This window comes from Epinephelus fuscoguttatus, linkage group LG8 (assembly GCF_011397635.1).
Source record: "Epinephelus fuscoguttatus linkage group LG8, E.fuscoguttatus.final_Chr_v1".
Classification (NCBI taxonomy): Eukaryota; Metazoa; Chordata; class Actinopteri; order Perciformes; family Serranidae; genus Epinephelus; species Epinephelus fuscoguttatus.
This window is the reverse complement of record NC_064759.1, coordinates 15,149,001-15,171,054: the sequence shown is the minus strand read 5'-3', so window position 1 is coordinate 15,171,054 and position 22,054 is coordinate 15,149,001. Positions and strand designations below refer to the sequence as shown.

At 41.1% G+C, this 22,054-nt stretch overlaps 1 protein-coding gene across 3 annotated transcripts; it reads left to right on the top strand.

Moving 5' to 3' along the window:
- Positions 1 to 4,015: 4,015 nt before the first annotated feature.
- epn1a (epsin 1a) lies at positions 4,016 to 20,980 on the top strand. 3 transcript variants are annotated; one of them, XM_049583305.1, is made up of 13 exons: positions 4,019 to 4,197; positions 9,410 to 9,572; positions 9,905 to 10,006; positions 10,369 to 10,527; positions 11,888 to 12,016; positions 12,352 to 12,472; positions 12,626 to 12,783; positions 12,987 to 13,058; positions 14,545 to 14,628; positions 15,872 to 16,154; positions 16,794 to 16,958; positions 17,150 to 17,392; positions 20,436 to 20,980. In XM_049583305.1, exons 3-13 carry the CDS (start codon positions 9,938 to 9,940, stop codon positions 20,900 to 20,902), a joined length of 1,950 nt encoding a protein of 649 aa, XP_049439262.1. In that variant the 5' UTR covers positions 4,019 to 4,197; positions 9,410 to 9,572; positions 9,905 to 9,937; the 3' UTR covers positions 20,903 to 20,980. The 3 variants fall into 3 exon arrangements, with proteins under 3 accessions (XP_049439263.1, XP_049439262.1, XP_049439264.1); XM_049583306.1 differs by lacking the exon at positions 9,410 to 9,572 and having other exon boundaries at positions 4,016 to 4,197; XM_049583307.1 differs by lacking the exon at positions 12,987 to 13,058 and having other exon boundaries at positions 4,023 to 4,197.
- The last annotated feature ends 1,074 nt before the right edge of the window (positions 20,981 to 22,054 follow it).

Sequence of the window (22,054 nt, the reverse complement as noted above, 5' to 3'; positions counted from 1 at the left end):
ATGATGTTTTTGGTTGTTTTGCATCACTGTGGGGTCATTTTTTGCATCTTTGTGGTTGCTTAGTGTCTTTTTGTAGCCATTTGGGTGTCTTTGAGGTAACTTTGTGTCTTGCTGAGGTAATTTTGTATCTCTCTGAGGTGATTGTCCCTGTGTTTTGGCTGTTTTGTGTCATTTTATGTCTCCTTGTGGTTGTTTTGTGTCTCTTTGTTTTTGTTTTGCATGTTCTTGTTGCCTGAGGGTCTACTCATCCATTCAATCATTTGAAAATCATTCTGTTTTGCTGATATGTGCATCAGAGTTAAGGGCAAACTAATAAATGTCTCTTCCATTCACAAACTGATAACAGACATGTATTGATTTACTCTGAGTTTTAGATTTCATACATACACAGCAAAACATCAATGTTGTGCTCTTAAATGAATGACAAACTCTGTTCTAACACAGCAGGGCCAGTGAGCATAAAGGCAACGCTGTATAAAGTTTCTCTGTGACATAACAGTGGAACAACACGTGTCGAAATAGCTTTTATGCTTGGCCTAATCGCCCGCATTTGTTTGTCTTCATGAGATTACTGTTTCCAAAGCAGTTTGACAGCGCATCACAGTTGTACAGTTTGCTTGAGTCATGCTGCAGTATTTCTTTCAGTCCCCTCCTCCCTGGAGAGAAGGTGAAGATAAAAGGATAAAGAGATGGAAGATAAAAGGGGGACTTGTACCACACATGCACCCCAGCTGTTCCTGTGTTGTTCTGATCTATCAGGCTTAACATGTAATATTTATGGATCCAGTGACAGGCGGCTCTGAGGTGAGCTGCTCTGGTATCACTTGATGCCACAGTTAGTTCAATGATGCCTCTGTGTGGACAAAGTGTGCCATTACATCACTGTGGATAAACCACACACAGTATTGTGCATTACATTACATGACTTATTAATGAAGCTCAGGGAGGGATTTTGCATTTCTAGGTCAGTCTTGATTAAGGTGCTGTAAGCTTGAAATTAGAGGTGAAGTACATGCTGCTCTCGACATGATGTGGCCTGTTGCAGATTATAGTTTCAAACCACTGAGGAGAATCAATCAGCAGCCGGCTCATGTGTCTCCCCACTGAGGCTCCAACAAGGAGACTTTTGTTTGATAAGCAGTCATAAGGAGAGTCTAGGGAAGTAAATGTAATGTGTTTAGGACTATTTGTGCAAAAAGAAAACTGATTCAGATTACGTAACTTCCAGCTCCTCTGCTTGAATTGCAGACATGAATAAGAGAAGCTCTGTGTGGGTGAGGATGACTTTAAATCTGATCTGATATAGCTGATCACTCTTACTTTCTAAGGACAACTAAAGGAATACTTTACCCACAAAACCTTGCCTTGAACTTGTGAAGAAAACTTGTTCTAGTTTTTCTTGCATGCCTCCATGGAAAATGGTGAACATATTGATTTACTGATTGATTTGGGACCATGTTCAAGAACAGCAAACTATATCAAAAAATCCATTTAGAAACTCAGAAACTTGAGCAGTATTATCCAAGCCTTATTTATTTAGTTGTATGCTGAATACTTCCCAAAAAACAATTTCACAAAAAAAAAAAAAATTGGCTTGAAAGAGAGCATATCATGAGTTCTTGCAAAAGTGCATGGGTTTGGAAAGTACGCAGAATACGACTGGATAAAAGAGACTTGAATTATCAGCACAAGTCGTGTGAGAGTTCATGAAGTGATGTCTTGATACAGTTTGCTGTTGTTAAACATGGTCCACAATCAATCCATAAATTAATATGTTCGCCTTCTTCTGTGGAGGCATGTAAGAAAAGTTTTCTTCACAAATTCAAGGTTACATGGCACGACTTACTGATTTACACATGGTCATTTTGTGGGTGAAGCATTCCTTTAAAGCATAAACTACATATGACAGCATTCATATGACCTGCACATATTTTCACATTGGTCATGAATGTATTGGTGGTGAGAATGATGGTGATAATATCCCCACAGAGTTTAGGTAAAACAGCTACGTCATAATGAACCACATGCACTGGGTTATGTCCTTTAAACCAGAAATTGGGAAAGGCCAGTTTGTTGACTGTTAATATAATTACAATTTGTAGTCAATAAAGAATTCATTAAGACACAAATAGGCAAGGTAGCTTTATTTGTATAGCACATTTCATACACCAGAGCGATTCAAAGTGCTTAACGAGCAATAAAAAATAAAACATAAAAAAGATATAAAAGGTAAAATTAATTCTAAATGATTTACAATTTAAAAAATCCCCGTTAAAAGAGGAGCAAAGATAACAAGATTATTTAACTGATTTAAAATGAAGTTTAATAAAGTTGCAGTACAATTAAAATCAATAAAAATACTTGATTAATGAAAATTACAGTGCAGTGCAAACAGGGTGAAGTTGGGTAGTTTGGGGTATCAGGTAAAATGGGACAATGTTTTACATATATATATATATATATATATAGATAGATAGATAGATAGATAGATAGATATAGATATATATATAGATATAGATATATTTTGGTCTGAGAGAAATAGTGTGGGCACTTGCAGGGACACCATGTGGCATGTTGATTCTCTGTTCTGCTTTGAAATAAGAGAGCTGCAGCTAAAACAATCAGGGGAGGCCCTTAACAAAAATGGCTGTAGGATGTTTGACTTATAATCAAAATAATTTCACAATACACTTTACTTTTCATGGGAAATGGTTTTGAGTGAGTATGTCATGCGCCTAGGTAAAATGGGACAAAAGAATGAAGCTAAAATTGGATGTTTTTCTCAAGTGAAACCAGCACATTTTAGGCTACAAGGTACCATACAATCATGACCTATGCTATTGTGCACCACCCTGTAATATTACAGACTTTTTTAGTATTTTTTTTTTTGTTGATTAAAAACATGACCATGTGCAGACACCTGCAGTGGTACCATTGGTTTTCAATGTACCCTTGGTTTTAACAGACAACTATGCACCTTGAACATGGAACAATCTCCAAAAAGATCTAAATTAGAAACACTTACATCCATCCATGAATTTAAGGGCATCATAAAGAATGTGGTGATAGAGACATGTGCTTGTTTTTTCTTGAGAGGTCACTATGTTTGAATAGTTGTTGTTTTATTGTGGATTTTTGTATTATATGTTGTATTTGTTGCATTTTAAATGTGTTCTGATTGGCTGCTGTCTTGGCCAGGTCTCTCTTGTACAAGGGATTTACAATCTCAGTGGGACTTTCTGGTTAAATAAAGGTTAAATAGAATAAAAATAAAAAATCATTGTTGCACACACAAGCACACACACCTGTACAGATGGGTAGTAAAAGAACAGGCAAGGTATGGCAGAACAGTTGGATGATCTTTTTTAATGAATATAGGTTGCATTAATTAGTTAATGAATTACTGACTGAATTGATGAATGGATTTAACTATTTAAAGCACAAACATGACTGTCCCATTTCACTTCAGGGTACAAGCTGTCCCATTTTACCTGAACATGACCTGAACTTGGGTCCATGACTGAAAGTTTCTTAAGTATTTTGCTTGGCAACACATTTTTTATAGAGATGTAGCAGAGATACATAAGAAGTGTAATGGTAACACTTGTAGTCTTCAGAATTTTAGGGGGTTTTCTTGGTAATCTACCATAGACTGTCCCCATTTAGACTACCTGACTTCACCCTAGTTTCAGTTTTGGTTTAAAGAATAAAGTAGGCTCTAAGTTATCTGTTGATCACCCTCTGTATAACTGTCCTCCCTGCTTTCCACGCGGCTGTATGAGCCCAATCAATGCTTTACTTTACATCTGATGGGCCTGTATGTAAGTATACATGCTGTTTAAAATGTTCGGTCTACAAAAAAGGAAATAGCTTCACATGTTGATGAAAGAGGATGTGATTTCTTTCCCCTCCACAGTGCGTGGGTGGTATTTGAATAAAAAGGAAATTAGGCCAGACAATCAATTAAAAGTCAGGTTCCTGTCTCCTTTTGAAGGGCTTAAACAATAACAAAACGTCGTTTCACTTTGTTTTGCTCATTTGGGACTTTAATTCAGGCTGTTAAAAAGTCAATTAATAATTCATGAGTCTTCTACTACCATCCCAGGAAAACAAAGCTACAGGGGGTGCGGTCTTTCCTGTAGTCGAGAACGGAAGCGGAAATTCGGCCATCTCCTCGTACATTCAAGCTACAACAGGGTCAGTACACACTTGATTTCAATTTTTACTGTGCTGTGTTGTCTTTATTTCTTGACATTTTTGGCTTGTGGTTTAAACTCGTGGGTTCAACACTGTCCTGAAGCAGGACGTGTCCTTGTTAAAGCCTGTACAGTCCAGCAGTCCTGTTGCGAACTAACTGGCAGGAGCTAGCTAGCTAACTGCTACCTTGCTAGCAGGCTAATCTTTCCTAGCAGCAGCAGCAACAGAGCAGCAAGTGATTTCTTTTATCAGTCAAACTGACAGGTAACCTTAACGTCCGTGTCTGGACTGGTTTGTTTCAGTGTTGAGACAGAACACCACCTTTAATTTGACGTTACTTTGCCTGCTAATTCATGCCTAGCTACACCTTTCTGTACCCCTGTTTATACTTTACCCAGACTTTACCCAAACCCTGGTGTCAAAGTGCTAGCCAACTGTTTCGACTAGCTTAGGTGAGAATGGGAGAGTTTGCCTGCTAAGTGGCTAATGTAAGCTAACAGTGCTAGGTGACAGCTAGCGTTTGTTGGCTAATTAGCTGTAGTAGTTGCTCGCAAACTTGTCTTTCGCACACAGTCTATGTGGCACACATATGCTGGTTTGACGATGCACCTGGTAACACTGTTGTATAACGTTAATGTGAGGGTAACCATTAACTCTGAGTCTAGACTCTGCGCTGTGTCAAACACCCAGCGTAAGTTAACAGTTGCTGGTTAGCTAGCATAACGTCAGTTGACACAGCGTTAGCTAGCTAACTTGGTAGGTGTGACAGGGAAAGCTGCATTTGGATGGGCAGCGGTTCGTTAACGTTATCTGTGTGCCAGCTAACAGGGTGTGGGTAACTTCTTCGTTGTGGTGTGCAACGTTAACTGCATGCAGTTGATAGAAGGAATACGTTAAATCTGGTATCAGCTTTTATAGGCAAAGTAAATGTGTAAATATAATAGGGCTGGGCAGGATATCAATATTAGATTGATAGTGTGATATTAGACTAGATACTGTCTTGTCTTCTCCTGGTTTTAAAGACTGCATTACAGTAAAGTGATATACTTTACTGAGCTTCCCAGACTGTTGTAGCTTTACTGTTATTTGCCTTTACTCACTTAGTCTTTATATCCACATTACAGACCATTACTTATCAAAAATCTTATTGTGTAAATGTTTTGTTAAAGCAACATCAGGCAAACCTACAGTATATTCACAATATGGACATCAAGGTGTTTGTTCAAAATATATAGATTTTTGATTTTCTTCATATTGCCTACCCCTAACACATACTAGGAATTTGACTCTTGAGTTTTTTGTACTCGCACAGAAACAAACATAACAGCTAAAAGCAAGGACAACAAAGCTGAACAAGATAAACAAAAACATCGCACTACCATGACTTGATATGAATATATATATATATATATATATATATATAAAAAAGTACATAACATATATAACAAAATTTACTTTGTGGGCAAGAGGCAGGGTACACCCTGGACAGGTCGCCAGACTAATGCAGGGCTGACACATAGAGACAGACAACCATTTACACTCACATTCACACCTATGAACAATTTAGAGTCACCAATTAACCTGAATGTCTTTAGACTGTGGGAGGAAGCCGGAGTACCTGAGAGAAAACCCACGCTGACACAGGATGTCAGCGTGGGTTTTCTCTCATGCAAACTCCTCACAGAAGGGCTCCCCCCACCCAGGGTTTGAACCAGGAACCTTTTTGTTGTGAGGCAGCAATGTTAGCAACTGCACCACTGTGCTGCCCTATTATTATTATTATTATTATTATTATTATTACTACTACTACTACTACAACATCATATTATTTTTAGATTTAAGGGTGGCAGTAGCTCAGTATAGGGACTTGACTTGAGAACCAGAAGGTCTTCTGTTCAAGACCCTGTATGGAGTGTGGACTGGTAGCTGAAGAGTTACCAGTTCATGCTCTTGTCCTTTTGAGCAAGGCACAGAACCAGGGTTGGAAATTAGCACCAGACACACCAGCCAAATGTTGGTAAAGTATACATGTGACTGCCAGATTAGCTTCACTTACCAGCCAAAAAAACACAGTAATCCGTTGAGTGGCTGGTAGATTTTGGAATCCACCAGTCACAGTGGCAGGTGGACAAGAGAGTTCTTTTCCACCCCTGCACAGAACCCCCAACTGCTCAGGTGCCTGTCCATGAGCAGCCCCCTCGATCTGACACATCTCTCCATTAAATGCAGGTGTATAGGTAGTGTTTGTGTGAGTAAATTTCCCCTCTGGGATTATTAAAGTAAGTCGTCATCTTCTCCTTCTTGAATAGAAGACAGTTATGCAGTGGCATGGAGTGCAAAGGGTGCTGGAATAAAATTTATTATTATAACAGGTTGCTTTACATACATGAGGTAGTTGGATTTGGCAGTATGTAGCCCACAGCCTGCTTATACTCATATTGACGTTGATATTTGCATGTTAAAAAACGGTGTCTATAAGCTATAAAAATACCACAAAGTTATTGACACTGCATGACTAATGTTACCGGTTCATCATAGTGACTGCCTGCGGAAAGAAACTGTTTTAGTGTCTGATTGTTTTGGCATACGTTGTTCTGTCGTACCTTTCAGAGGGGAGAAGTTTCAACAGGTTGTGTCGAGGGTGTGAGTTCTACACTGCAATAATAGCTTAGGTTTAATGCCAACTCTTCACCCTGTTGCTAATGCAAAGCTTACGTTACATTTATAACATAGGTGTAACTGGGATTTTTTGGTCCTCAATCACTTATCTACAACAGGTCGTTAACATTCAGTGTTTAGCTTTGCATGGCTAGCTGTGTGTTGAGATAAGTACGGCATAGTAGACCATAAAGTGATTATGTTTTCTGTCCCTCAATGCTTCAGAACAGCAGAAATTAAATGTAGTAAATTACATTTTCTCAAAGTGGTATAGATTGTGGAGAAATGTATGACAACCAGAGATACCAAGGGCATGTTATGTCCCTTATCACAGATCAGTTAGCGTGTCTGAACTTTGGTACAAAGCTTCAGGAGTCCCTGAGCTGGCTTTTGCAATAGTTGCCTTATGTACCTTTATGTAACATGGTCTCGTATTTGTCTGACCTACAAATCTAAACACTGACATACATTTGTGTCAGGCCTATACGAACACTTTAAAAAGTGGTGTTTTGGAAGAGCATATCTGTCATGTCACTGGTTTGCCAAAGAAAACCTGAACAAAAAGTCATGTTTGAATTCATATAACTGCTAAAATGTGTTACTCTTGTTAATAAACCAGTTTATTTAACTGTGAGTGTGGGAAACAGTCCACAGGCATGGAGCGTGCCAGTATTCTTTACATTGCTTATAACAAACTGCTTATAACAAACAAACAAAAAAAACAGTAAACCCAGGTGAGTCTGTGTACCTCCCTGTCACCATTGAGTCTGAGTGCAGTCTGCAGAAAGGTCTGCGAGAATGGAGGGAGCAGCACTGTTTCTCGTTTCAGTGCTCATTTGCCTGGTCAGAGGTAATATTCATGCAGTGGGTGGGATGAATTTGTCATCTTCTTTGGCGCAAAAAAAGTGTCTTCCTCCCTTTAGTCTTTAAGAGATTGCAGCTGAGGGAGTGGCCAAACACTGCGTTTGAAGATGATCTTAAATGCCCTTTGCTGAGCTTGCTCAAACTTCTTCTCTTTCCATTAAGTGCATCTAAAGAGAAGAACATGTCCAAACTCAAGCAATAACATAATTATAGCACAGCCTTATGAAGAGGCAGACGAATAACTGGATAATGACTGGGTGTCTTTTATTATTGTACGGGAAAGGTTAGGGTTAAGGCTTGCTCTTAAACTTTCATCGAGAACTTTTAAATGGACTGACAACAAAGTGATGTCTGGAGGTGAGTTAGGTACTTCTAAAACCACTTTCAGAAAGCTTTTTGTTTGTCATGTTGTTTTGTAACGGGCTGAGATGACGTGTATTTGGTGAGAAAATGCAGATAGTGGCGGTGAAAGGATACATCTGGTCAGCAACAGTGTTTCAGCCTGCTGTGTAAGCAATCAAATACAAACAATGTTCAGTAGGTACCGAGGGATCCGATATTGTGCCACGAAATCATTCTCCGCATGCCATTACACCACCAGCAGCAGCAAAATGGATGGGTCTGTGATGCTGCTGTCAAACGCAGACCCAGCTACCAGTGTGGCACAACAGAAACAACCACTTATTTCAACAGACAGTGTCTCCGCTTGTCAGTCATCCAGTTTGTGCTGATAACTTGCTCACCCTACACTTCACCTCTTGTTAATAGCTGACAGGAGTAAAACACTGTGTTTCACTTCGAGGCTTGACAGCTGTATGTTCTGAGATGCCCCTGCACATAGTGTCTTATCAAGTTCAGATTTGCGTACTCTTGGCTCATCTCTTAAATTAAAAAGTCATTAGTTTTACACGTCTTTCTACGCTCTTATATGGTGTCTGTCTTTCCATTCCTGTAAACTCTTATTCCACTTGATGTTACTGCCTGGTAATGAGATTAAGATAACAGCTCATGGTGTTATCAATCTGATGATAAGAAATATTATTACATGAAATTAAATGGACACATGTTGTTGTGTAGCAGGCCGCAGAGTTCAAAATTCAGTTTCTGTGCAGAAATCCAATATTTATTTAATGCTGCTGTTGCATAGCTTGACCCTGATGGAAAGATAGAGGTTGCCTGAATGATTTTCAAACGTGAAAGTAATTATTGACTGAACCATGAATGAATCACAAGTTTGAAATGTGTACTTGAACATGTGAACCACATGTGTTACTCCTAACACGTGCAGCTCCTTTCAACTCAGATAATGTGACTTATACCTAATGCTACTATTTAGATTTGACAACTGATTTTACGAGTACGAGGAACAACACGTTTTGTTTTTTTTTTTACCATTCTGTGTGTTAGTGGCTCAGCAATAGTCTCTTTATACTATCTGCTATTGTTAAGAGAATAAAAAGGACTTCAAGACCCGACTTTTATAAGTAAGATGAAGTCTTTAACTATTATGTTAAATCTAAATATTAGCCATGTGTGGATCAGCAGCAAGTCCTGTGATTTGTTGCTGAATATCTGCTTTGTAACCCAGCATAAAGTTTTAACTTGTCCTTATTTCTTTGTTGTGATTTAGTAGTAATCTTTCAGTGACTATGGGTTATTTTTTAACGTTAATCTCAATCTTGCTCTGTAGTTTTCATCTCCCCACGCTCGAGGTTTTGGGACCCAATGTTGCCACGGGAAGAAACAGACAAACTGAGACATAGCACTCCGTGAATGAGTGGCTCACGAGCCAGAACACACGAAAAAGATACCAAGAGGAGAGACCCTTATTCTGCATCATTCTTGTGTAACAGGTGTGCATGACGCTGTTTCTCTTCCTCTGTTGATGCCAGTAGTCACGTGATTTCAGAATGATCTCTGGTATAGACACCATCTTTCACATTCCGATTGTTCCTCTCAAGGTCCCTCACTCTTTCATCCAGACTCTTGTGCTTGCATACATCTGCTCCAGTCCGTTTAACTCTTCATCTTCGTGCACTCTTTTTTTTTTTTTTTTTATCAGTAATAACTCTTTTAATGAAGTATTTTTGTCTTACATTTCATTTTAAATAATGTTCTTTGCCCTGTCGCTGTTTGTTTTGTATTAACTTTATTCTACAACCCTTCTTCTCCGTCTGCTGTTCAGATTGCAACAGAACTCGACGGCCAGACCGTTGCCATGTCGACCTCATCGCTACGGCGACAAGTAAAGAACATCGTCCACAACTATTCAGAGGCTGAAATCAAGGTTGTGTGTCCTTCTGCTTATCTGGCTTCTTCTGCTGTCCTCTCACACCCACATCCCCCATATGTCCGCGGCTTAAATGTCGCCCGTGTATCTCTGCAGCACATCTGACATAACGTAGCTGCTGATAATCTAATATTTCTTTGAAGCAATCTCCTCATTCTTTCCCCTGGTTATACATGATACGACATAATCTAATCATATTATCCGTTCATTAGTTTTTCCCTGTCTTCCTTGTGTTGTAATTGAGTTTGCATTGCTACTCAGAACACTGTGGACCATTAAATTGCCCCAAATTTTTCTTACCACGGACAGTCTTGGATGGAGGATAATTTCACTTTGTCACTTGCTGTGCTGTTGTGCAGGTTAGAGAGGCGACATCCAATGACCCATGGGGCCCCAGCAGCTCTTTGATGTCAGAGATTGCTGACCTGACCTACAATGTTGTGGCCTTCTCGGAAATCATGAGCATGGTGTGGAAGCGCCTCAATGACCATGGCAAGAACTGGAGACATGTGTACAAGGTTTGTGTATGTGGGTGTGTTTGTGTGTGTTAAAGCCAGGGGTGTAGTGCTAGTTCTTTAAGTACTGGAATGCACCTTTGACACACGTGTATTTGTGCACAGATGTGGTTAAGTTGTGGCTCTTTTGAAAATTATGTAACTGCTGTTCCTGGAAAGTTTACAGAGTCTACAGCGGTCAACTACAACTGACCACATGATCAAATGTTAGACAGACTTTAGTAATGGTTTCATCATGTTGTGATTATTACACAGTAGTCAGCCAAACATTAGAGCATAAGGCTCTACTGTGAATGTAGTCGGTTGTAATTAGCGTAGCATTAACCAATACAGTACAGGCCAAATAACACAAGTAGTTTGTGTTTTGAATGATTCATTTACATACTTGTGCGGTGCACATGAAGCCGCATTCATAACATCCGTTCTCAGGAAAAGTTGCAGTGCAGGCAGAGGTCAGGCTCGTTAAACGTAGCTTCCCTGCAGGCATTGGAGCATAAGCTGGCCAAGTTTAACAGACTGGCTTTGTAATGCTTCTTTGCAAATGCTTCATTAATGAAGAAACCGTTGGAAGAGTGATGCATATATCATATACAGTCAGTTACCTATAGACTGAGAAAAAATAATTGAATTCACTGCTGCTCCAGAGCTGCCGGCGGCTCCTGGCAACTTTTAAGGTGGAATGTTTTCTTGCATGTTACTCAGTGCACGAGCTGACGTTGTCATGAATCAGTCAACACACCCTAATTGTACATTTGACAACTTTGACCATTCTATTTATTTATTTTATTTGATAATTGGATCTTCAGGCACTTATTAATTGTAATTAATTTCAACTGGAAAATTGAAACTGTAAATATTTCTATACTTTGAGGAGAGAAAAAGTGGCATAGCGGCGTTCTGGTGCGCTTCAGCAGCACTGCACCTATGGTTGGGAATATTATTGTGGTGATCACAGTACATACCAATATTTCAATATTGTGTTTGCAGTGTTGCAGTGCAATGTATGTGTAATGTACATTACTCTAGCAACGGGATGCGTCTTAAATTGCACCCTATTTACTGTGCAGTCCACTTAATTTAATTTAGTTTTTATCTTTTTTTTAATAGTATTTTAGAGTGAAATTTCTATTCTATATAGTGCTGTTAGCTGTATTTTTCCTGATTTTTGTGGTAAAAGTTTTCACATTATGAGTTATTTAGTGATTCCCACTCTTTCACTACATACCTATGTATTTTTGTGTGTGTGAATGCTGTAAATGCTCTAATTGTAGCTTTCTAACTGCCTTGATATCTGCATTTCTGCTATCTCACTATCCAGGCTTTCTTTTACATTTGATCATTGTTTGTGATTTGTATTTTCCAGGCTATGACTCTTATGGAGTACCTGATCAAGACCGGTTCAGAACGTGTTGCCCAACAGTGCCGAGAGAACATATACGCAGTCCAGACCCTCAAGGATTTTCAGTACATAGACAGGGACGGCAAAGACCAGGTACACAAATACGCCCACACTCACAAAGCTGCATAGAAAGTTAGAGTGATTTGCGAGTAAGGTCCACCTCTGTGGAATGCACAAAGTCAAAGGCAGTCAAACACGCCGCCGTGTGTCATTCAAGGACATTTTACAATAAGTTTCCGACCTCTTGTGCAAACTTACAGAGCCGGCCATAAAAGGTTTTTATGGGTTGTTGATAACTGAAACTGTGGTAAGTTAATGAGTCACAGCTTTAGTAATTAAATGTATGTGTGTTTATATAATATAACATTTAAAAAAGGGAACACTAATCTGCAGCATGTAATTGTGTGCTTACACCTGTGTTTTTCCAGGGGGTGAATGTGCGAGAGAAAGCCAAACAGCTTGTGACGCTGCTGAAAGATGAAGAGAGACTAAGAGAGGAGAGGATCCACGCCCTCAAAACCAAAGAGAAGATGGCACAGACCTCCAGTGGTGAGATTTGCCCTTAAAACAGACATAATAAAGGGTTGAGCCAGTGCTAAGAGATACAGTGATACACTTTGAGAGAAGATCTGAGCTTCTCTGAGAAGTTAATAACCTGAGTCGAGCTCTCATCCATGCATATGCTTATTTGTTTTGCTGCAGCCTCCTCAGCTCCCTCAGCGCCCAGCCTGGGGGGCAGCCTGTCAGTGGGCTCCCACTCTGGAGGGGCAGACCCTGAGCAGGCGTGGCCACAGAGCTCTGGAGAGGAAGATCTACAGCTCCAGCTGGCTTTGGCCATGAGTAAAGAAGAGGCAGAGCAGGTAACACAAAGCAGCATATTCAAGGCAGGGACAGCTGCATTACTGCTAAGATAAGGATTAAAGCATGACTATAACTAACTACAGCTAAGTTTGCAGTTTGTACAGTCTGTTGCAGCAGTTGTGTACACAGAGGCATATTACTGATAATTTTCACGACATACACCTAGCTTTGCTCTCACCATGTAACACCTGACCTCCCCCAGACTAGCAAGGACCCTCTGGAGGACGCAGAGCTTCGCTATGCAATCACACTCAGCAAAGAGATGCAACAAAAGGTCAGGGGCAGAGAGTGAGCCCAGCTGACTGGCCAGCCAGTCACCAACTATCTGTCTTTCTGTCAATTGGAATCTCTCAAACACACATCGTGTATTGATCAATCAGGAAAAATTAATTTTTGCTCATATTTGTCATGTGTCATTTTCCTCAAGATGCAAATTTGCATCAGACTGCAGTAATTTGGTTGAGATAATTTAGTTTGCTGTGCAGTGTCACATTTTTTCACAGTGCTTGCACTCATAAAAAAGTGTAGATGCTTTTCAAATCTTTGTCCAAAGTGAGCCCCTGAAGAATTAACTCTAATTTGATTTGTTGAATTTGCATGGCATTGGCAAATATTCATCATAACTGACTAAATTTAACACTGAATGGTTTGTAAGTGTTGATTGTTCTTTCCTCCCTGTCGCCCTCTCTGATGGCATGCTTTGACCTGTAGCCTTTATTTGAGATGCACTCTTTTCCTGACCTGTTACACCTGTCTCCTGCTGTTGTAACCTCCTTGTTCTGTGTTCACTGAGTGCAAAATGTGTTTGCTTGTTGTATTCAAGTGGTTAGAGTCCTGAACCTGCTTTACCACTTGACTGGTTAAGTTTATAAATTAATGCAGGGTCTTAAGGGGGATAATGCTGTTGTTGTTATTGCTTAGTGGCATCATGCATGAAACTTGTTCAGTTCTGCAGCAGACACGGCCTGTTTCCTTGTGGATTAGTCAGTGTTCTGCTGTGTGATAATCAATCCTCCTTATAAAGACGTAGGACAAAAGGTGGCATTAGGTAGGGATGTCCTGGACTGATCTGCAAGATCTGTATTAGGTGTGATTAAGGCATTTTTATTCAATATTGGTTATGTAAAGCCTGCTTCATTTCCACTCCATTTTTTTTTTTATCGTAACCTTTTGTGCTCCTGGTAGGCTGGATGATAAAGTGGCTCCACTGTGCTTAGCTGAAAAACTATCTCTAATGCACAGCATCGTGAGCAAGTGAACCAGGAGCAGCAGAGACAGATTAAAACCAGCCAACAGTTTCTGTGGATTATTCACAATGACAGCATGTCAGCAAGCAAATTAACCACAGCTGCTTTCACAACTGCCCCCGCCCATTAAGTGCTGCTCTTGGTTGAAACTGCGTTCAAACCTCAGTATTCTGTTTTTCACATCCTATCTGTGTCTAAACCTGCTTGCCACAGCAGCACTACAATTCTCAGTATTCTCTTGGGTAGTGTTGTGTCAACAGTTGTGAATGAGCTTTTTTTTTCTGTGTGAAACAAGCATTCGTCTGATTGGTTATTAGTTGAAATACCGTAATGTAGAATTGGTTGATTTGCGTTAATGTTCTGTCGATGATTAAAGGTCAGGTTCATTTTCCAATCCCACCGATTCAGACTTTTATTGTGGAATTGTAAACCAATCCTGAATCCATACGTGTGGTGTGCTGTCTGAAAGTGTGTGTCTTAGGTTGCTGACATCACAGTGTGTGTGATTGGCAGGAAGAGCGACTGCGCAGAGGCGACGACCTGAGACTGCAGATGGCCATCGAGGAGAGCAAGAGGGAGAAGACCAAGCCTGAGGAGGTATGTGAAACTGTACATCTCTCACTCTTCTGTTGTTACTTTCTTTAGCTGTGTGTCTGTGTTTTTACAATTTACTGTACATATGAACTCGAACATTTTGTTGGTGGTTATTAAAGCCTCTCACATTAAATCAGTCACATACTTGAGTTTAAATCATTAAGAAGACGATAGCATGCTCAGCTGAATAAACCAGATGCTTTCATAACTAATGTAGGGGTGCACAGTTCATACATATTACTGACATCATTGATGCAAAGTAGATCAAAATCATGCCGATTTTTTTAGTCGCTAATGCAATACCATTTTTCCATATGTGAAACTTGTCCAAATGGGGCTTTCTTTGGGATATGTCCAGATGTTTACAGCCACTATGTTTGGATTTATATTTGTTTTTCAGGCCTGTCAGTTGACATATTACTTGATGTAGCTCATTAATTTAAATTTTTCAGATTTTCATATACATTGATCATACTAGAAGATACCTGTGTGCTCACACTCTGTCGTCTGAAGCTGTACTTGGCATTATATGCTGTCAGATTCTTAAAAGTTGTAACTGGCATCGCTAGCTTATTTCAGCCTTGATCTGGGGCCTGAAATATCTGCAGAAACTGTCTCTCTGTTGAACGCAGATGGCCCTCGAACCACAGCATTGGTGTATGTGACTTTAAACATCTGTGCACATGGTGCAGAAATCAGGAATAGAAATCTTTTAGTTTCGTCAAGTTATAATTACATTGCACAGACAAGAAACTGAGAATTTTTGGTAAGAAGTTCAGTCTGGTTTGGTTCATCATCTGTTTGATGCAACTGTGTGGTCTGCAAGTCGTCTACTACTTCTGTATTTTGTGAATCTTATCACAACACCATCATCTAACCTCAGCGTTGTGGGGTGATTGTGTCTTAGATTTCTTAGGCAAATATCTCCTCATGGTCTGCTAGCTGTCTATTCAGTGGGCACTGAAAAAGAAACTGGTGTTCATACCTTGGTTCTGTAAATGGGAAACAAACAAACCGGCTCAGACAGAGTTGCACCACACTATTCCAGCCAATCAGAAACAGAGCATGAGACTGTGGAAAGGCCATGGATATATTCAGATGGATATAAAGGCAGTGAGAGCGTGAACAACAGGAAAACGGAGCATCTGGAGGAGCACTGATTTGTTTTAAGTGTTTAATAAAATATCAACAGTCTTGCTCCAGGGTCACTGACTCCACCTTTGATCTATAATATATTCTCTCTCAGGGCTCTCTGATGGAGCTGAGTGCCGTGGACCCCTGGGGGGCCGCCCCTGCTGCCGCCACTGTGGGCTCTGCCGGTCCCTCGCCTCCACCCACAGTACCTGCCCCTGCTGCCTCAGGTCCGTGGGGCACAGCCCCCGCAGACCCTTGGGGGGTTGCGTCACCCACATCTCCTACAAGCTCCGACCCCTGGGGTGGGGGAGCCCCGCCCACTATAGCCCCTCCCCCAGACCCCTGGGGAGAGACGTCCAACAGAGTTAACAACGTTGACCCCTGGGGGAGCTCCGGTAAGATGCTGCAACACTGGTCACGTATTCACTCTGTGAGGTTTGTTGGAAACATACTCATCGCTGAGTATAAAACAGAAGCGTGTCCTGCTCTGTGGGTGAAAGAGGATGTGAAGACCTCTCGACTTTTATTCCTCTTCACTCCACCGTTCCATTTCCTGTCTTCATTACAGCCCTGTTACATTTTCTGTCATGTCCCCATGCTGTCAGATTATCTCATATGCTCATATGCTTTCAGTTTGTAATGAGGAAAGCAAGCATGCTAAACCCATTCTCCCTCTGTGTCTAAACCAGGGATTTTTATCCTCTTGTTTCTACTCAGGACTGACTGTGGCTGTGTCTCAACCAGCGCTGTCTCTTCTCTTACCCTTATGTGCCTTTTTAATGTATGGGCTAGCTGCTTACTATCTCTCCTTTACCTCCACGGAGCTTTAGATAATAAATAGGTGACAGTAACACAGTGGACAGCTACAGAAAGTCTGCTCTCACCTGTGGAGTTAGTGGGACTGCAGAGGTCAAGGAGAGAAACACCAGTGTTGGAACCCAGCCCAGCTTCCTGCTCCCTCCTTATTGTGGATTGTACCTGTAAGGTGTTGTCTTAACCCTCCCCTCCCCTGCGTCTCCTCCCCTCCCCTGTAGCTGTGACCCCCCCCAGTGCCGACCCCTGGGGCCCCCCAGTGCCACCCAGCACGTCCTCCTCGGGGGGGCCAGTAGACCCCTGGGCAAGGGACGGGCCTGTCCCTGCCTCTGACCCTATCACCTCCGACATCTGGAGTGGCACCGCCAAACACACAAACGGCACAGGTACATTCACACTTATAGCTACACGGACTCACAAACACTGAGGTACTGGTTCACACACATGCGCACAACAGTTGTCTTGTCCTACATTTCATCCTCCTCTAGTATCTGTGGTGAAGCAGTTCTACGTTCTGTTTCATTATAATGAAAGAAATTATATTCTGATTTCTATTCCTCCTTCGTTTCCTCCTCAGGAGACCCAGAGCGACGAGGGTCCCCAGCAGCAGGCTGTGACAGCACAGGCTCACCGGTGCCCTTCGACCTTTCATCTCTTGGTTCCTCACTTCCCGTTCGTAAGACTCCTGAGTCTTTCCTCGGCCCCAACGCAGCGCTTGTGGATCTCGATTCCCTGGTATCGTCTAAACCCAAACCCAAACAGCCGCCGCCTCCTTCCATCTCTTCCTCTTCAGCACACAACCCCTTCCTCCAGAACACAGGTTAGTTACAGCTATCGTGTTGTCTGTGTGTAACCTGAGAAAGAGAACAACGGCTCTTATTAAGCTCAGCATTACCTCTCTAGACATTATTACTCTTCCTGGGAAGGGTTTTTAAGCTTTTGGTAGAGCCATGCAGGTTGCACGAAGTTTTAAATGCCATCATCAGCTGTTTAATTATTCACAATAATACACAGCTGAAAAAGACCATCTATATGAAATACGCTCTGAATCAAGTCCTTAATGTCTTCAATTCAATGTTACAGTAAGACCCTAAACTTCATTAAATAGCCTTAAATTTGAATTTGTGAGGTCTTAACTACAAACAGTTTATCTTATTTCCTTTATCCATTTTTTAATTTCTTTTTGTGAAAATGAGTGAAGCCTTTATATGTAAAAGTCCCCATTTCTAATGTCACATATCTTTAAAAAAAACTATAATACTGTCATTTTATTTAATACTTGCACTTAACTGTTGGCAAAATGTAGACAAATGTAGACACTCTCTCTGATAACTGTATTCATACATAACAATTACCTCTGCATAAGACCACATACATACTATTTACCTGCGATGCCTGGATAAGTAAAACATGATTTGTCAAAACATCTGTCCTAAATTTGGTTAAAAGGTGTCTTGAATGGGTCTTAAAAATCAATAAATTTAAGTGTCTGATACCTGTAGGAGTATGGGGAGAGTTTGGCTGAAAGGAATTCGGTTTTTCTGAACACCCCAGATCAAATGCAGGCAATGAACCAACCAACAATCATTTGAGAGATGAACTATACTCATGATATTTTTTGGCACGTTTTAGCCTTTAATTGATAGGACAGACAAGCGTGAAAGGGGGAGAGAGGGAGAGAATGACATGCAGCAAAGGGCCACAGGCTGGAGTCGAACCCGGGCCGCTGCAGCAACAGCCTTGTACATGGGGCACCTGCTCTGTCCACTAAGCCACCGACGTCCCACGTTTTGTATTTTTGCCAGAAAAAAATTATCAGAAAAGTTCGGGGCAGCAGGGTGGCGCAGTAGTTATCATTGTCACCTCGCAGCAAGAGGGTTCCTGGTTCGCACCCCGGGGATGCGGTGTGCAAAGCCTGCATGTTCTCCCCGAGTCAGCGTGGGTTGTCTCTGGGTACTCCAGCTTCCTCCCACAGTCCAAAGACATGCAGGTTAATTGGTGACTCTAAATTGGCCGTAGGTGTGAATGTAAATGGTTGTTTGTCTCTATAGCCCAGTTTCCACTGAGCAGTATGATAAGGGTCAGTTTTTTTTCTGTGTCCACTGTAAAAAGTTGTAGATGGTGCTAGGCATGTAATGATATGTCGAATTCCGCGGTGTGGCGATAAAATAAATTCTCAATACCGTTGTGGGAACGCCACGGTAGTTATATAGCTGCGTTCTCCTACAGAGCCGGTAATATGACTGTGCGACTGCATTCCCCATAATCCTTTGCATGCAACTGCGTGCGCAGGTGAGAGCAGACTCGTGCAGCTCAGCCTCCGTCTCTGACCCGTGCGTGACTGGAGGAAACAGCGAATAAAAGTACGGAGATTGATTGTTCTTCTCTGTGGATTTTCTCCGCAACCGTGTGTCATAGCGAGAAACCACTTATATCACGCGAAACAGCGGAATCGTGGCTTTCCAACAAGACCAAGCACTTGTCGGTAGTCCAATGTTTTCACAGCGAAAAAAAAATGATAAAGTTACACTAAAATAATGTATAACAAAGCTTTCATACAGCTTTGCACATTACTTTTGGATGGATTACTCGCGAATGCAGGGTCGCACAGAAATGCCACGAATATCACATTAAAGCGCAGGACCAGCGCTCTCCTCATCTCCTGTTCTAGGGTCTCCTTGATATCAAGATTGTCAACCTGGCATGAACAAACTGAGTGAATCGTGTGTTTTTGAGTTTTTCTATGACTTCCAGGGAAATGGCTGGGCTTTATTTATTTTGGTTTTCTTTTACACACATCTCTACCCACTCCTCTCTCTCTCTCTCTCTCTCTCTCTATCTGTCTATCTGTCTATCTATCTATCTATCTATCTATCTGTCTCTCTGTGTCTCTCTGTGTATCTGTGAGTGAGGGATTGTGTGTTATTGAGTTTACATTATTTTTAATTTGTTAATTTTGTTGTTGTTGCAGGGTCTGATTGTTCTAAGTTTTGTATATTTGAACTCTGTCCTCATAATTTGATGTCATTCAGATGACTTTCTAGTAATAGTACTACACTACTTTTGTTCAGAGTAGGTTAAAAAATACTGAATGTTTCCATTTTCATATTCTGTCACTATAGTTTTAATTGACATGACTTTGTTATGGCACTTTAATGTCTGCCTGCCTAGCAGTAATAGGGGGGAAATGAAAGCACATGTTCAACTGTGTGTTGATTGGTTTATGATACTTTCTGATATGCTTCCAAGTTTAAAATAACATGCTGTACAGTGTACATGCACTATTTTTGAATAAAATAGCTATTTTTAACAATAAATTTTCTCTTTTTCCCCCTTGTATAAATATCGTGATTTATATCGTATCGTGGACTTTTTATCGTGATAATATCGTATCGAGTTTCTGGTATCGTTATATCCCTAGATGGTACCGATGAAACTGTTTTGTACCGTCCCCATTTTTGGTCACCCCCTCTGTTGGGGTACCTAGCACACAGATCTGGTGTTAAAATGTGGAGTTAAAACACTGCATTCCGTTGACTGGTCAACAAAGAGTCATTACTTTAGCCCTGTGATAGTCTGGCAACCTGTCCAGGGTGTACCCCACCTCTCCCTAATGTCAGCTAGGATAGGCTCCAGCTCCCCCACGACCCCTAACAGGATAAGTGATTACAGAAAACGAATGAATGAATCAATCACAAAAGTTGCTGATAATTCTCTGTCGATGTACTTATTGATAAAATGGCATGTCGTACATTTGAAGACCTGATATTGATAAAAAAAAAATAATAATTCTATGAAAATGTGTTGAACATAACGTACAGGTAGATATTAAGTGACTTTTTTCTGTCCCCTCTGACCCTCAGGCTCATCTCCTGCTCCTGGCATGGCAGTAACACCAGGAAGCACCATTTCCAGTCGGGGAGTTTCTCCAACGCCTGCCTCCTCCAACCCTTTTGGCGTGGCTCCATCCATGACCTCCATCTCACCTCAGCCCTCATCACTTGGCCTGAGCGGCCTCCGCTCCAGTCCTGTGCCTCCCAATCCCATGCTGGGCATGGTGCAACCCGGAATGGGCATGGGCCCAATGAGTGTGGGTATGGGGGCTCCAGGAATGGGCCTGGGCATGATGCAGGCCAGCCCCATGGGCATGCCCTACAGCGGGCTCTCACCTATGGCCCCCCCGGGCTCGGCTCTGTTGGGGCCCGGAGGCACAGCGCCTCCTCAGCTGATTTTGGGTGGGCCCGCTGGAACAGGAGGAGTGATGGGGGCAGGAGGGTCAGTGGGAGGCGGAGGAACGACGGGAGCGAGCACCAACCCTTTTCTTCTTTGAGGAAGTGTCACCACTACTTTGCTCACCTGTTTCAACCTCCTCTGTCGTACCTGCTGCCCCCTTCATTCACCCCCCCCCAACACAATTTGTGTCCAAAAAGAAAAAATGTGTACATCTCTATATTTAAAGAAAAAAAAAACAAAAAATCAAAAATTTTGTTTATCTTTTCCTTGGAAAGCATTATTTCATTTCAGAATAATTTTCCACATTTAGTTCCTTTCATTTCAGTTTTGGGTTGTTTTGGGGCGGGAAAAAGAGATCTATTTATTTTGTTTTAATCCTGTTCTGTATCGTTCTTCATGTTGTTGGGTTTTTTTTTGTTTTTTGTCTTTTTTTCAGTCCTGTCTTGAGATGAAGGTAAGTCTGTGAGGGCAGGCTTCTTCAGTAGTGTCACTCTGTTGTAATATTACTGCACTGAGAGAGAGACAGAGGGAGAGGGGACTTAGCCACTAACAAACTGAACAGTGAAACTGTCGTACCTGCCTCTTCCTCTTCTCTCCCTCTAGAATGAAGACAAACACTGAACCACTGAAATGAAACGAGTGCATGAAGGATGAATTTTAAACGAACTCCAGACTGAGATATGGACTGAAAAACCTGCATTAACATTCAAGGCACAATGTGGTCAAACTATTTCACTTTTAATTTAATTTAATGTTAAATGTAATTTATTTTTTTCCAATTTTTGGGAACAAATAAACAAGGAAGATCACACGATTATGCCATTTAAATCAAATGCTTATTTTCCCCCCTTCCTTACTATCATAGAAAACTAAAGAGAGTTCTGACATCTGTGGTCCGACGGGGAAAATGATGGGATGTTTGTTGAATGTGTGTTTGCAGCAATGTGAGAATATGAATGCTCATTTGTGAGTGTGCAAGTATGCAATAGTGCAAATGCCTGTTTCTGTGTATATGTATCAATATCGGTCTCCATTTTTCCTGTGTCCCAAATTATTTCAGTGACTCAGAGAGGAAGAAATGACATCCATTATTTTTGTTTTAAAAATTGTCACTTGTATTAATAATATGTAATGTTGGGATTTCAAATGAGGTATTATAAGGGTCACACATTTCTCTGCCAATCATTTTTTTATTTTTTTTGCTAATCAGAAGCATTAGTTATTTTTTTCCCAATCACACATTTCATGA